Source organism: Perca flavescens, chromosome 2 (assembly GCF_004354835.1).
Source record: "Perca flavescens isolate YP-PL-M2 chromosome 2, PFLA_1.0, whole genome shotgun sequence".
Lineage (NCBI taxonomy): Eukaryota > Metazoa > Chordata > Actinopteri > Perciformes > Percidae > Perca > Perca flavescens.
The window spans coordinates 7,964,934-7,977,655 of record NC_041332.1 but is presented as its reverse complement, the minus strand read 5'-3'; the positions used below and the strand labels follow the sequence as shown (position 1 = coordinate 7,977,655).

Here is a 12,722-nt window from a genome sequence, read left to right as displayed (position 1 = left end):
TTGCACACACATTTCTGTGATTATATTGAGTAGGCTACGTAGCCTAGAGCAGTGGTTCCCAACCTTTTTTCCTTGGCGCCCCCCTACTCATGTCTAAGAAAAGCTGAGCCCCCAAACCGAAGTTGAGGTAACTCTTGAGATAGAGCCTTACTTTCTTTTTTGATACAGAGCAGTTATCAGCACTGTTATGTTTCACCGCCATGTTTCATTCATAAAATAGTGATGCCGTGGCGGCAGGAAAAACGAGGATACAACAGAATATACAGTTTTCATACTGACTTTTGTATACATTATATATTCTAGTGTATTATCATAATTTTTTTAACAATTTTTTTTACCTCAACCTCAAACCAGATAAAGACTCGCGCCCCCCCTGTGATCTTTGCCGCCCCCCCTGGGGGTGCCCGGACCCCAGGTTGGGAACCACTGGCCTAGAGCAACATTGTCTCCTCAGCCAAATAGGTGAGATAGGCAGTGCAGAAGGCGCTCTAAACTCTCTTTTATAAACTCTCTACTATAAACTAGGCTACTCGCTATGAACTTTCTACTGGCTATACACTTTCTACTCGCTATAATAATCTCTCTATTCACTAACTCTCCTGACTCTGTTGACTCTCCTACTGCAACAACCCCAGCCCCGTGTCGCGCTGCTTTTGAATTCAACTTCGAAGCAGTGACGTGGGTGTGTGTGAAACGAAGCTTCGGACGTCACTGGTCACGTGATTATCTCCTAACGAATCAAGCTCCGATACAAAGCTTCATTCCAAATTGGTTCATGTTTTTGATACATGCCCCGAAGCAGGGGGTTCATGGTAACATCACTAGTAGGATCCTTACTATAAGTGTACGTGTGCCCAAAAGCCCAAATTGGCGTACGCCGAAAAAAAGTCTGATTTATAAAACCGTGTGTACGCACACCTGTAAGCAATGTTCCCTTTATAAATCACAGATTGACTACAAATGTGCGTACGTGGATCAGCCTCTTATCCCGCCCTGTACACGCCCATTTTTAACCATAAATAGTCGATGTAAAGCACCTTGTGAATGCTGATCTGTATGTTAATGACCCTGGCAGTTGTTCTTTCGGTACACCGAATCATGACGACTGGCGGAGAAAAAAAACAAAACAAAAACAACCTCCCAGACGCTCGGGAATTGCTGCCAATTGAATGATAATTTCGGCCTGTTGTCGCACAGTGTAGGGAAACCGGATCTATAGACTACCTTTATTAATAAAATCTTCCAAAACAGCAGGCATTACGGCACTCGGGGACAGCTTCGATATACTAGTGATGGTCAAATGAAGCTTCGCGAACCAGTGTCTTTACTTTCTGAGCTCACTAGATGGCGCTCTCTGTTCAAAGAAAAAGGTTAAATGAATGGCAATTCAATGGGTTTTCAAACTCTTTGTTGAACAGAGAGCGCCATCTAGTGAGCTCAGAAAGTAAAGACACTCGTTCGCGAAGCTTCATTTGACCATCACTAAGATATACTAGATGTATATAATAAGATTTAACAGAACTATATATTATATCCAAACAAGCCTTAGTGATAAAGTTGAATATATATATATATAATATTTATTTTAAAAAAAACTTAGCTGTCTGACATTTCCCTCTGGAAACAGCCGGTGGCCCCCAGAATGGCGAGGACCTGTATTTGGACCGGGATGGCACAGTTCCGGCGCGTTGCCCTCTCTACTGGACCCGATTCAGTACATAGATCCAAGAGCGCAGCTATATTACTATTACAGCTACATTAGGGAATTTAAATCGGCATATGAGGCAGTCATCATCATGGTCCCTGAAGTCTCTTTCTCTCCTGATTCTTCCATTGCTGACCTCCAGCAGGGCCATCATGCAGCATTACACACGGGAACTAATCAAGTTATATGTGAATTGTCTTTATGAACTCATAAAACACAAATGATCACCCTTTTGGTAGAGTAAGTTCTGTCCCAAATCTTTTTCTCACCTCCACAGTCTCTATGGGTTCATTCGGTTCAGTGGTGGAGCTCAGAGCTTTCTTCTTCCTGAATTTAATCCAAAAACAAACAAATGAAAGGTTTAATGGGAAACTGCAAAACTATGATTATGAGTTGAAGTAATAGTAAAGAATCAGTGCTGATTAATTTTTATGGTTTCACCTCATCCACCGACAAAAAAGAAGCAGAGGAATCAGCCCCCCAACCCCCCCCAGAGTCAACCTGATGCTGTTTGTTATCAGTGTTATTGGTGATTTATCTAGAAATGGAGATAGACAGTCATTAGATAAACAGTACTGGACCTTATTGGGGGGTTTGATTCATAAATCAGTTTGCCAGGTGATACTGTCTGTTAATGAGCCAATTAGTGTCATGGAGAAACTTACCTGCTCCAAAATCTGATCAGTTCATCCTTGAGTTCAAGTGGACGTTTGTGCCAAATTTGAAAGAATTTCCCTAACGGGGTTTCTGAGATATTGTCTTCACAAGAATGGGACACACAGACAGATGTACGGACAACCCTGTCACCGGAACAGACGCACAAAAGAACATTAACTTACATCTGTGTGGTGTGGGCTATTTTTCAATTCAATTTCCCAATGAGTTTTTTGCTCGTTTGGTTCTGACGTTAGGGTATCTATATCTACAACCGGAAGGGAGCGGCTTGAACTCCACTGAAAGTGGATGGGTTGTATCCATACAAAGCTTGTCTGCCTTCTGTGCCAATCTGGTCAGATATAGTTAGTACAGGTCTACCTGTAGCCTACCAATGATTTTTCCACAGGTTTTAACCGGTTGCCACAGCCAGAAGAAACATTTTGTTTCAATAGAAGCTGGAGGCAGCAAAAAAACCCACCGCTTGTTAAACTATTTAAAAATGGCGGGTTTGTTCAGGACACCCCCGTCTGTCGCTAGCAATGATGACGCAGTGATCAGTGATGATTCTCTCTGACCAATCGGTAGTCTGCAGGTTTTCACATCACCTTTTGGTATCGCCTCAGCTCACTTGGAACCTCGACGGAGGCGATACCAAAAAAGTACCTGTTAGCAGGTACCAGGGACTTTTTTTGTAATGGAAAACCAAAAAAGGATAGTAGAGTCGAGGCGAGTCGAGCAGGTACCATGTAATGGAAAACGCCATGAGTTACTAGTTACTTGCACACAAAAAACATGTAGTTTATAAATATACAATGTTTTATCATAAATTAAACTACCCAACAATATAACTGCCTACAAGTACAGCTGGTCAGCGGTAAGTATTCAGATCTTTTACTTAAGTAAACGTACTATTACCACACTGTAAACTCTGTTAAAAGTTAAAGTCGTGCAGTGAAAATGTTACTTATGGAAAAGTATGTAACTATCATCAGAAAAATGTACTTAAAGTATTAAAAGTAAATAATTCTCAATGCAGAAAAATCCTCCCATTTTAGAAACTGGAAACAATCAAAACTGTTCAATCAACTAAGTGTTTTATCAGCTATTTATTTCAGCAGGTGTGTTTAGCTGCTGGGTTAGCATCACTGCTACAGGTCAGAAACATCAAATAATATTTCATAATGTCACCAGGGAGACTCCTCAACACAGAGGGAACCCTTTCTCGTACTTTTTTAACAAACTACACTGTACACAGTGCAGGAAAATGGTGACAGTTGGAACAATATAGAAATTGAATATCTTTATTCAATTAAATATCAGGTTATTTAAACAATAGAAATTAGTGCAATCAATTCAGTTTAACAAACTGCAGCCAGAGGATGAAAAAAAGAACAACACCACGGTGAAAAACAATCCATTTAAGTTTTGAGATTGGTATCTTACTTAAACACAATACTAACTTATGAAGGGAGTGCTCCAGAAGTAAAAAAAAATTAAAAAAAATAAAATAAAGAATCAACAGATAAAACAGGAGAGCAGGCAAAATGTGTGGTAAAGAAATATAATATACAAAGAAATATACTTGACAAGATTTGTCAACACTGGCAGTAGATTATTGCTCCTTACTAACATTTTTCACCAAATTGTGTATTGGTATTTATAAATTACAAGCTTACCAGCCGTTAACTGATGACACTAGAGAAATGACCCAACAGGCGCCTGGATAGCTCAGTTGGTAGAGGGAGCACCCATGTACAGAGGCTTAGCCCTCAACGCATCGGGCTCGGGTTCAACTCAGACCTGCAGCACCTTTGCTGCATGTCATTCACCCTTTTCTCTCTCTCCCCTTTCATGTCTTCATCTGTCCTGTCAAATAAAGGCTTAAAAATGCCCAAAAAATTATCTTTAAAAAAAGAAATGGCTCAACGCTGCATGTCATAACAATTCTAAATACTCAATCTTAATATTCATAAATGTGTGTTTACTTGCTTGAACACTGCTAAAAGACCAAAGATCTGTGTTGTGTTCAAACTCTTGGGTGTTTGCTGACTGTGCTGTACAGTTCATATAATTCCTCCGCAGCCTTTTGATTTCCTGATCTGTGAATGAAAAAACATACTTAGAGAATAATAAACTCAAAAAACTCACAATATGCCAAGATTTGAACTGCTTTTTGTTCAGAATTTTTTTTTACTGGCAAAAATCAATAAAATGTGTTAAACAGAAAAAACTCACAATATTAATAAAGGACAGGTTAAAAAAAAACAATAAAACGGTGGGAATAAAAACATTGACTGTTCCAAACTTTGTGCAGCAAAGAACATTTTCTGATGGACTCACTCTGTGGTAGCACTGGAACTCTTAAAGTTGACAGTAGTGTACTCCACATCTTCGTCCTCCTCTTCCTCCTTGTGTCTGTGAGGCTGAGCTAGCCTGATGTTGGAGTAGAGAGAATCTTCCTGGTTTTTAGAGAAGATCACGCTGGCATAGCAAAAGTCTTTGTGTGGCTCTGCTGGAGTCCTCTGGACTGGAGCTGAAGGGCTGTCATACACTGAACCCATGTTTTCCTGACGGGGAACATTGACAAGAGTCCTCAGCTACATATGTCACAGAGCGGAAGTTGATTTTATTTAAGCATGCTTTACTTGGATTTCCTGTGTTTTTAGTATTTGCTGTGTTTTTACCTTATCTTATTGCATGCTTTTATTTTGAAATGTTGTGTGTGTTTTTAAACGTTGGTTTTACTTCCGCCATCGGACATGTAGCCAAATTATTTTGGTCTTGCCAATATACCAAGAGACTTTGGAGCAGATTATCATGTTTCATTGCTGTTCACATTTACCCTCAATCCACATTACTTTGGGAAAATGTATTGTTTGGATTCATTCAATATGATAGAAAGCTTTATTCTGAGTATTATGTGATCAATTTGATAATTATTTTAACCAAATTGTATTTACATAAGGCAAAGTTCTTGAAAAAGAAGCCACGCTTTTTTGAGCTGGCTGCCAATATTAAACAATATTTTTTTTTCCATTTCTACCTGTACAAACAAAAAAGCTGTTAGATCATATGACGTTTGTAAGCTTTACAAAATATTTGTTTGAATTTTTCTTGCTTTGTTTTGGTTTTGTTTTCCTTAGTAACCCCCTGGCTTGTTTAGAACATAGACTGTTAAGATGTACAGAAGACATTCCTTCCTACTGTATGTCCACATTCTTCAATAAAGTTTAGAAAAAAAAAAAAAAGACATGTAATAATTGTGATTAAGGACTTGCACCTGGGGACCAGAGAAGGGATTGATTGTTTTACATATAAAAAAGGGCAGAATGGCAACAGGAGAGCGCACGACAGAGGACACAGAGAGCACAATGGCACAATGGTACAATGGGGCAGACAGAACGTAGCAGGCAGAGAGACCGACAGAACGGGATTCCAGTGAGAAGAGCATCGTCCCCGGTCTGGAGGAGGTCTGAGAATACGCCGAGGAAAACACAAACACCGACCGCTAGCGGCTACGGTTGGGAGAAGGTGAAACTTCTCCCTTCTTCGTAACCCTACAGTCACACTAGCTACAAAAGAGAGCAACACGCGCTCGCTTGATGGGCGTTCCTGGGCGTGCCTAGCCTACTCCTGGTTGCAACAGTAAACAGAAATTCTCCGGTGCTACCTTCAAGCACGTCTTAAAAGTTACTTCAGAGGTATTGTTAAGTCACAAGAACGATTTTTGGGGATTTAAAATTATTTATTTCTCGATAAAAGTAACAAAATATATGAGATAAAATGCCAAACTTATCAGATATGTACAGAAATACGATGTCCTGAAGCGTTTTCCGCCATCTTGAATGAGTTTCTTCGACTCGAGCAACCAACGTACATCCGTCACGCTGCCCTCACGCTACCTTCACTCCGATTGGCAGTCGCTTTGTCGCATCGCTCAGTATTTGCATAAAATAGACTTCTGGTCTATTCTGGCCCCGCCTTGCTCGTGGCAAACGGCCACTCCCATTGAAAATGAATGGTAGCCTGTCGCTTTGTCTCTGTTTCTTGTAGCTAGTGTGACTGTAGGGTAAGTCTCTTTTAAGACCGGTGTTTGGTGTAGTGTGTAGTGTACAAAGCTGTGGTAGTTTAAAGGACGTTTGACTGGCCCTGAGTTCTCCTCTGCAGGCTTTGCCCGAGGAGAGGAGCCAGGCGAGAAGAAGATGGTCACCAGCAGAGACCCGTGGACTGTCATTTTAACCTCCCACTCCTGTTCTGCCGCATTATTTTGGCTTGATTTTAGTTGGTTGTGCATTTTGCTTTTTATTTATTTTAAAGGAGGAACTCTTAGTTGTTTTATTCCTCTTTAAATACATTTGGTTATCCCTCTAACTGGTTGTACTCACTGTTTTAAATACTACTGGTTTTAACTGCTCTCCCCCGACATAAAGGACCTGCTAATCTTTTATCTCAAATTTGAAACTTGGTAGTTTTAAGAGGTCCTAGGCCTCAGCTAAGCCTAAGTGGCGTTGTCGGCCCCCGTTTTCATTATCCACGCCTTGCATGCATCTTACACATACAGTAGTTAAGTGTTAAAAGATCCCATACTAAGTTTGTTTTTTAGGTTCATACTTGTATTTTGGGTTTCTTCTAGAACATGTTTACATGCTTTAATTCTAAAAAGACACTTTATAGACTATACTTATATTTATACTGTCTGTCTGAATATACCTGTATTCACCCTCTGTCTGAAATGCTCCGTTTTAGCGCCTGTCTCTTTAAGCCCCTCCTGAAAAAGCCTTGTCTGCTCTGATTGGTCAGCGTTTCGTATCTTTTGCATCTGCTCTCTCTGTGTCTCTGCACCATCATTGCAGCCAGTCAGAAAATTACTGTAACAGAACTGTAGTGGTACTTTCTATCTATGTATAGATATAAAAATAAACTGACATCAGAACCGTACTGGAGTCCTGACGGCTCGTTTAAAGGCACAGTTTCTGAATAAGGACTTTTACTGTTTCTCTGTGGATTGAGCATTTTGATGCATTTGCAGTATTTATATAGCACCTCGACCTGCTTTATAATAAAGACATGACTAAATATGGGACATGTAAGTATGATTTGTATTGGCCTGTAAAACAAAATCCCCATATTGTAAAGCATCTGCAGGGTTAAAGGTGAGGGGCTTGTTCTGCAATTCCAGTGAATTTACAAATACTTCACCAGGCTTCTGACTGAACTCTTCTTCTGACCTGAGCTTGGTTGTCTGGTCTCTCTCCAGGCTCGCTGGTTCGTTTCCAGGACCTCTTTCTTCTGGAAAGGAGAATGAATGAACAATCAAATGAATCATCAAAATACAATTCTAAATGAATTAAGGATGCATCACTGAATGTAATCACAGTAAAACTGAACCGCTCACCTAATAAATAGGAAGGCACAGAGGAATATGATAGCCAGGAAAATAGCAGTGATGGATCCAGCAGCTACTGATTTCATTGAACCTGGGAAACAGTGATGAAACCAGACGATTCATTATGGAATTACAAGTTGTTTGGGTCCTTTAGCAACTGATAATTAGACATAAGATCATAGATCCTCAGACAGATGCATTCCACATCATGACATGTGTACTGTAGTTTTGCTTGTGGTTTTTGCTTAACGTCCTATAATGTAAAAATGATCTTTCCAACAGTGTGTGTTAATGTGAGTTTTTATAAATGTCAAACCTCTGGATTAGTAATTAATGTTTTGGGCAAACATTTAATGTGCAAATGTATTTATGTTGACATCTATTTGTCATCAGATAGGTAGATAAAGAACTGGAAGGTTAAGATCATGTGGAAATATGATTACCTGCTACAACAATCAGATGTAAGGTGGAGTTCTGATGTCCTATTCTGTTCTGGGCTTCACAGTAATAATTCCCACTGTGTTCAGGTCTAACATCAGTGATGGTGAAGATCTGTCCTGATGCTTTTGGTGAGTCTTCATTCTCCTTGTACCAGGTGTATTTAGCTGCTGGGTTAGCATCACTGCTACAGGTCAGATTCACTGAACTGCCCTCCACTATCTCAGCAGAGGGACTCACTGACACAGAGGGAAGCTTTGGACCATCTGGAGGAGAAAAGAAGGACTAATTATGAGTTTGTATTTAGGCATGGACTGCCACAGGTTAGTGTTGTGTGTTGTGGTGACTATCTTCCACCGACTTCATAAATCCTGCTTCATGAGACAGGAGCTTATAATTTTAAAGTCTTCTGTCTTGCACTGATTTATTTATTGTCTACTGCATGTGTGAAACGCAATTTGGTTTTTGTGTGGAGCATAAAAAGACAAATAAAGGAATGTTGAATTATGTCGCCTCAAAGCTAGCTGGCAGGCTAAAGTAACCACTAATAAACCTTTACATGAATCAGGTGTCCTCTACAATCTTAGTGGCCTCATAAATGCAGTAAAAAAAATTGAAGTGACCCAAAATCTTCTCACATTGTGTACAAAATATTTCCCCTCAGTTTGGGAAGGAATTTGCCTGCTAGAAAATTTCAGTTTTGGCAAACTGTGCCAGGATTGTGTTAACACTGACAAAATTGTGCTTAGGTTTAAGCTTTTTCCCAGTTTTTAGGTAAAGAATGGCCCAAAGACATTTACTCATATGTAAAATAATAAGTTGGTTTTAATGTTCTAATGCTTTATACTTACACTGGACATCTATAAATTGAGATGTAGAGTTGATCTGTCCGTGTTGATTCTCAGACTTGCAGTAGTAGTTCCCTCTGTCCTCAGATCTGATGGAGGTCAAATGGTAGATGGCTTGTTGTCCATGAGGCAGTGTTTGGTTCTCCTTGTACCAGGTGTAGTTAGCTGCTAGGTTAGCATCACTGCTACAGGTCAGAGTCACTGAACTGCCCTCCACTATCTCAGCAGAGGGACTCACTGACACAGAGGGAAGCTTTGGAGCATCTGGAGGAGATGTTTAACAGAGATTAATCTAGGTTAAAGGGGACTCACTGCAGAAGAACACATGGTATTTAAATGACTAACTCTGTGTAGCTGTGTCTATCAGCTTTATAGACTTTGAAGGTGGTCTGACAAATGAATGTGTGATGGTTTGAGCCCTAAAATGGCACAAAACCCCTAAAATGTTCCTGCAAAGACTGGACAGATTTAAGCTTTTTCTTTTGAAATAAACAGTTTCACTCACATTTCACATTAACAGAGAAGTTGTTAGACGTCTTCCTCCCCAGCTTGTTCTCAGCTGTACAGTAATACTGTCCAGAGTCAGAGGACTGGATGGAGCTGAAGACGAGCTGTGGTTCTTCACTGGGACGTTGAACGTCTGGATTTCCATTCTCCTTGTACCAGGTGTATTTAGCTGCTGGGTTAGCATCACTGCTACAGGTCAGAGTCACTGAACTGCCCTCCACTATCTCAGCAGAGGGACTCACTGACACAGAGGGAAGCTTTGGAGCATCTGGAGGAGACATTAAAGGAACACGCTGACTTATTGGCACTTTGTCTTATTCACCGTATCCCCAGAGTTAGATAAGTCCATGCATACCCTTCTCATCTCCGTGTGTGTTGTACCTCTGTCTGACGGCTCCACTGCTTGCTTAGCCTAGCACAAATCCTGGAGGAAACCGGTTCCAACTAGCCTACTGCTCTGAATAAGTGACAAAATAATGCCAACATGTTCCTATTTACATGTTGTGATTTGTATAGTCACAGGGTGTACAAATAACCTCACATGAGACACAGCCATCTTCTAACCGTATATAAACTGGGAACTATATTCTTAAAAAGGCAAAGCAGTGCTACTTCTGCTACTTGGGCGGATTGATATGCTTGCAGCACCTGAGAAGCCCAGAGCAGAGAGTAGCAGTGCTTCGCCTTTCTAAGAATATAGTTCCCAGTTTGTATACGGTTAGAAGATGGCTGTGTCTCATGTGACCTTGTTATTTCTACACCCTGTGACTATACAAATCACAACTTGTAAATAGGAACATGTTGGCGTTATTTTGTCACTTATTCGGAGCAGTAGGCTAGTTGGAACCGGTTACCTCCAGGATCTGTGCTAGGCTAAAGCTACCGGTGGGGCCGTCAGACAGAGTTACAACACACACGGAGATGAGAAGTGTATGTATGGACTTATCTAACTCTGGGGGATACGGTGAATAAGACAAAGTCCCAATAAGTCGGCGTGTTCCTTTAACATGAATAACTTAAAGGTTAGAATACATGAACAAATGATAACTGAATTATTTAATTATTCCTTTTGTTTAACACTTTTGTTTCTTTTAAACTATCCCTATTATTTTCGCTGGCAGCTATTCAGAGTGCAGATCACTTCCTGGTCATGTTTTGTAAATAATTCTGCCGATTATGTTGTGGGTGAGGAGTGAACCTTGAGTTTTATTTTGGAAAAGGCTCTTATTAATATTTTCATTGGGCCGTCCCCTTGAATTACAAAAATACAACAAACTACCTCCTAATATTTCTTTATACTCACAGCTGTTGCATCATTAACTACACACGTGTTATCTTTATTGTGTTCAGATGCTGTTTTAGTTTTGTTGTTACAGTTTGCAAATGTTACCGGCCAGTTTCAGATTATTTTATCAAGTCCCTGTGGTTATAGTAGCAGTCAAGTTGTGCATTCTGTTGAGTCAGTATCTGTTCTCTGTGAGATGACAATAAATGTGAATATAATCAAATGGTTTTCAGATTTATCCTTACTAACATAAATACTGTCATGAATACATCTTCAGAAACTCCATTTTAAAGTTTAAAATCAAATTTACAAGCTGACAGCATGGATTCTGTTTCAGTCCAAATCTGTTCAATTAACTGCAGTTTAGAGCTTTTGGCCATGACATCATCAATCATCAAGTAATGGAGCATCTCAATAACAGAATTATTAAACATAAAATGAGGCAACAGCATATTTTACAGTTCAAATCGTCCTGAAATAATAGTAGGAAAGAATTTTGAAATGTAACATGAGAATATAAAGTATATCTGAATATTTCTACTACTGGAGTGATGTTTGTTTCTAATAATCCTGCTGCACCTACATTAAGAATCAGAAGACTCCAGTGAGATTACGTCTGAAATGGTCATTGTATTGTAATGTCAGTGTGTTTGTGTCCTGACACAGTAAACTCACACACTGAAGGAGAGGGGAACTTCTCATGTCCTTTCAACCCACAGGAGAAGACGTCTGTGGGATTAAACCTGGTTGTATAAATAGATAATGTAGTAATGTGTTCTCTGTTCTTGAACCAGACGTAGGAGAGACCACCAGCTGGACTGCAGCTGCTGTGACACTTCAGCCATGCAAAGGTATGATAGACTCTGGTCACCTGCACCTGCAGAGCTGCACATGAGAATAAGAAATAATATTTTATCACAGGTTCTAAAAAAAAAAAATTGTGTTGTCACCACAACAGTTGCAATTCCTAGAAATAGCAGCGAGCAATTAGTAAATGTATTTATTTATTAACTGTTTGTTAAAAGTAATTTCACACACTTATTATTCGTTATCAACATGTTCAGAGTTTTTAAATGTACTATGTTGGTGTATCTGGAAGTATTTATTAATGAAAATATTACCTGTGACAGACAAAGTGACTCCAGGTGAACTGATATATCTTCCACCTTCTTGGTTTGTTATGAACCTGAACTTGTACACAGCTGAGTCTCTCTCTCTCAGGTCTGAGATTATCAGAGTGCAGTCTTTGTTTTTATTACTGTACTGCACACGACCTGAATATTCTGAGTCTGTTGTCAGATCTACAGGTTCATTATTATTCATTTTAGTAAACCATAATGTTCTCTCAAGTGTAGTAACACTCCCTTTCCACGAGTATGGGTATGTGTAGCTGCAGTGTATTTCCACTGTTGATCCTTTAACAGCACAGATCTGAGTAGAGGTGTAAGTCACTCCCCAGCCATCCTTACCCTGTATCACTGTAACACAGAGAACATCAGGAAGACCAATCAGACTCAGAACTACATCAGGAGACAGACTTACATGTAGTGAAGATACTTCAGTGTGTGAAGCTACATTTCCCAAAACTACTTCTGCTCTCATCCTGTCCCACTTTAAGTCAGTGTTAGACAAAGATAATCTGATAGTACCAACTTGTTTTTAGGTCGGGGAGCGTGGACCAACTTTAAACTGTTTTACTGCAGTTTTATCTTAACTAGAACTGAGTTTAAGACTTATTCTGTATCACACAGATTTTTTTCTTATAGACCTTTTCAATGGAATTCCATTGCTAGGCACCAGACTGGCCCCTTGTTAACTTCCTGTCAGCTGATGTCACCGCAACAGGTAATCAACTTGGGGCGATTCAGGATGTTTATGTTTATATCTGTGAAATCG

At 39.8% G+C, this 12,722-nt stretch overlaps 1 protein-coding gene across 1 annotated transcript; it reads right to left on the bottom strand.

Annotated features, from left to right (window-relative positions):
• Window positions 1–4,281: 4,281 nt before the first annotated feature.
• Window positions 4,282–11,671, bottom strand: LOC114546090 (B-cell receptor CD22-like). The gene is made up of 9 exons (XM_028564758.1): window positions 11,637–11,671; window positions 11,502–11,569; window positions 9,540–9,809; window positions 9,038–9,298; window positions 8,192–8,452; window positions 7,758–7,839; window positions 7,591–7,651; window positions 4,703–4,929; window positions 4,282–4,461 (listed from the first exon to the last, which is right to left on the bottom strand). The coding sequence occupies exons 1-9, from the start codon at window positions 11,669–11,671 to the stop codon at window positions 4,389–4,391; spliced, it is 1,338 nt and encodes a 445-aa protein (XP_028420559.1). The 3' UTR covers window positions 4,282–4,388.
• Between the last annotated feature and the right edge of the window lie 1,051 nt (window positions 11,672–12,722).

What these genes read in the sequence shown, in the direction of transcription:
- LOC114546090 (XM_028564758.1), bottom strand. Translation starts at nt 11,671, where the DNA reads ATGGCTGAAGTGTCACAGCAGCTGCAGTCCAGCTG. An exon ending in TGTGCCTTCCTATTTATTAG is followed by an intron (nt 7,652 to 7,757) that starts GTGAGCGGTTCA and finishes TCTCCTTTCCAG; the next exon opens with AAGAAAGAGGTCCTGGAAAC. An exon ending in AGTTCCAGTGCTACCACAGA is followed by an intron (nt 4,462 to 4,702) that starts GTGAGTCCATCA and finishes TTTCATTCACAG; the next exon opens with ATCAGGAAATCAAAAGGCTG.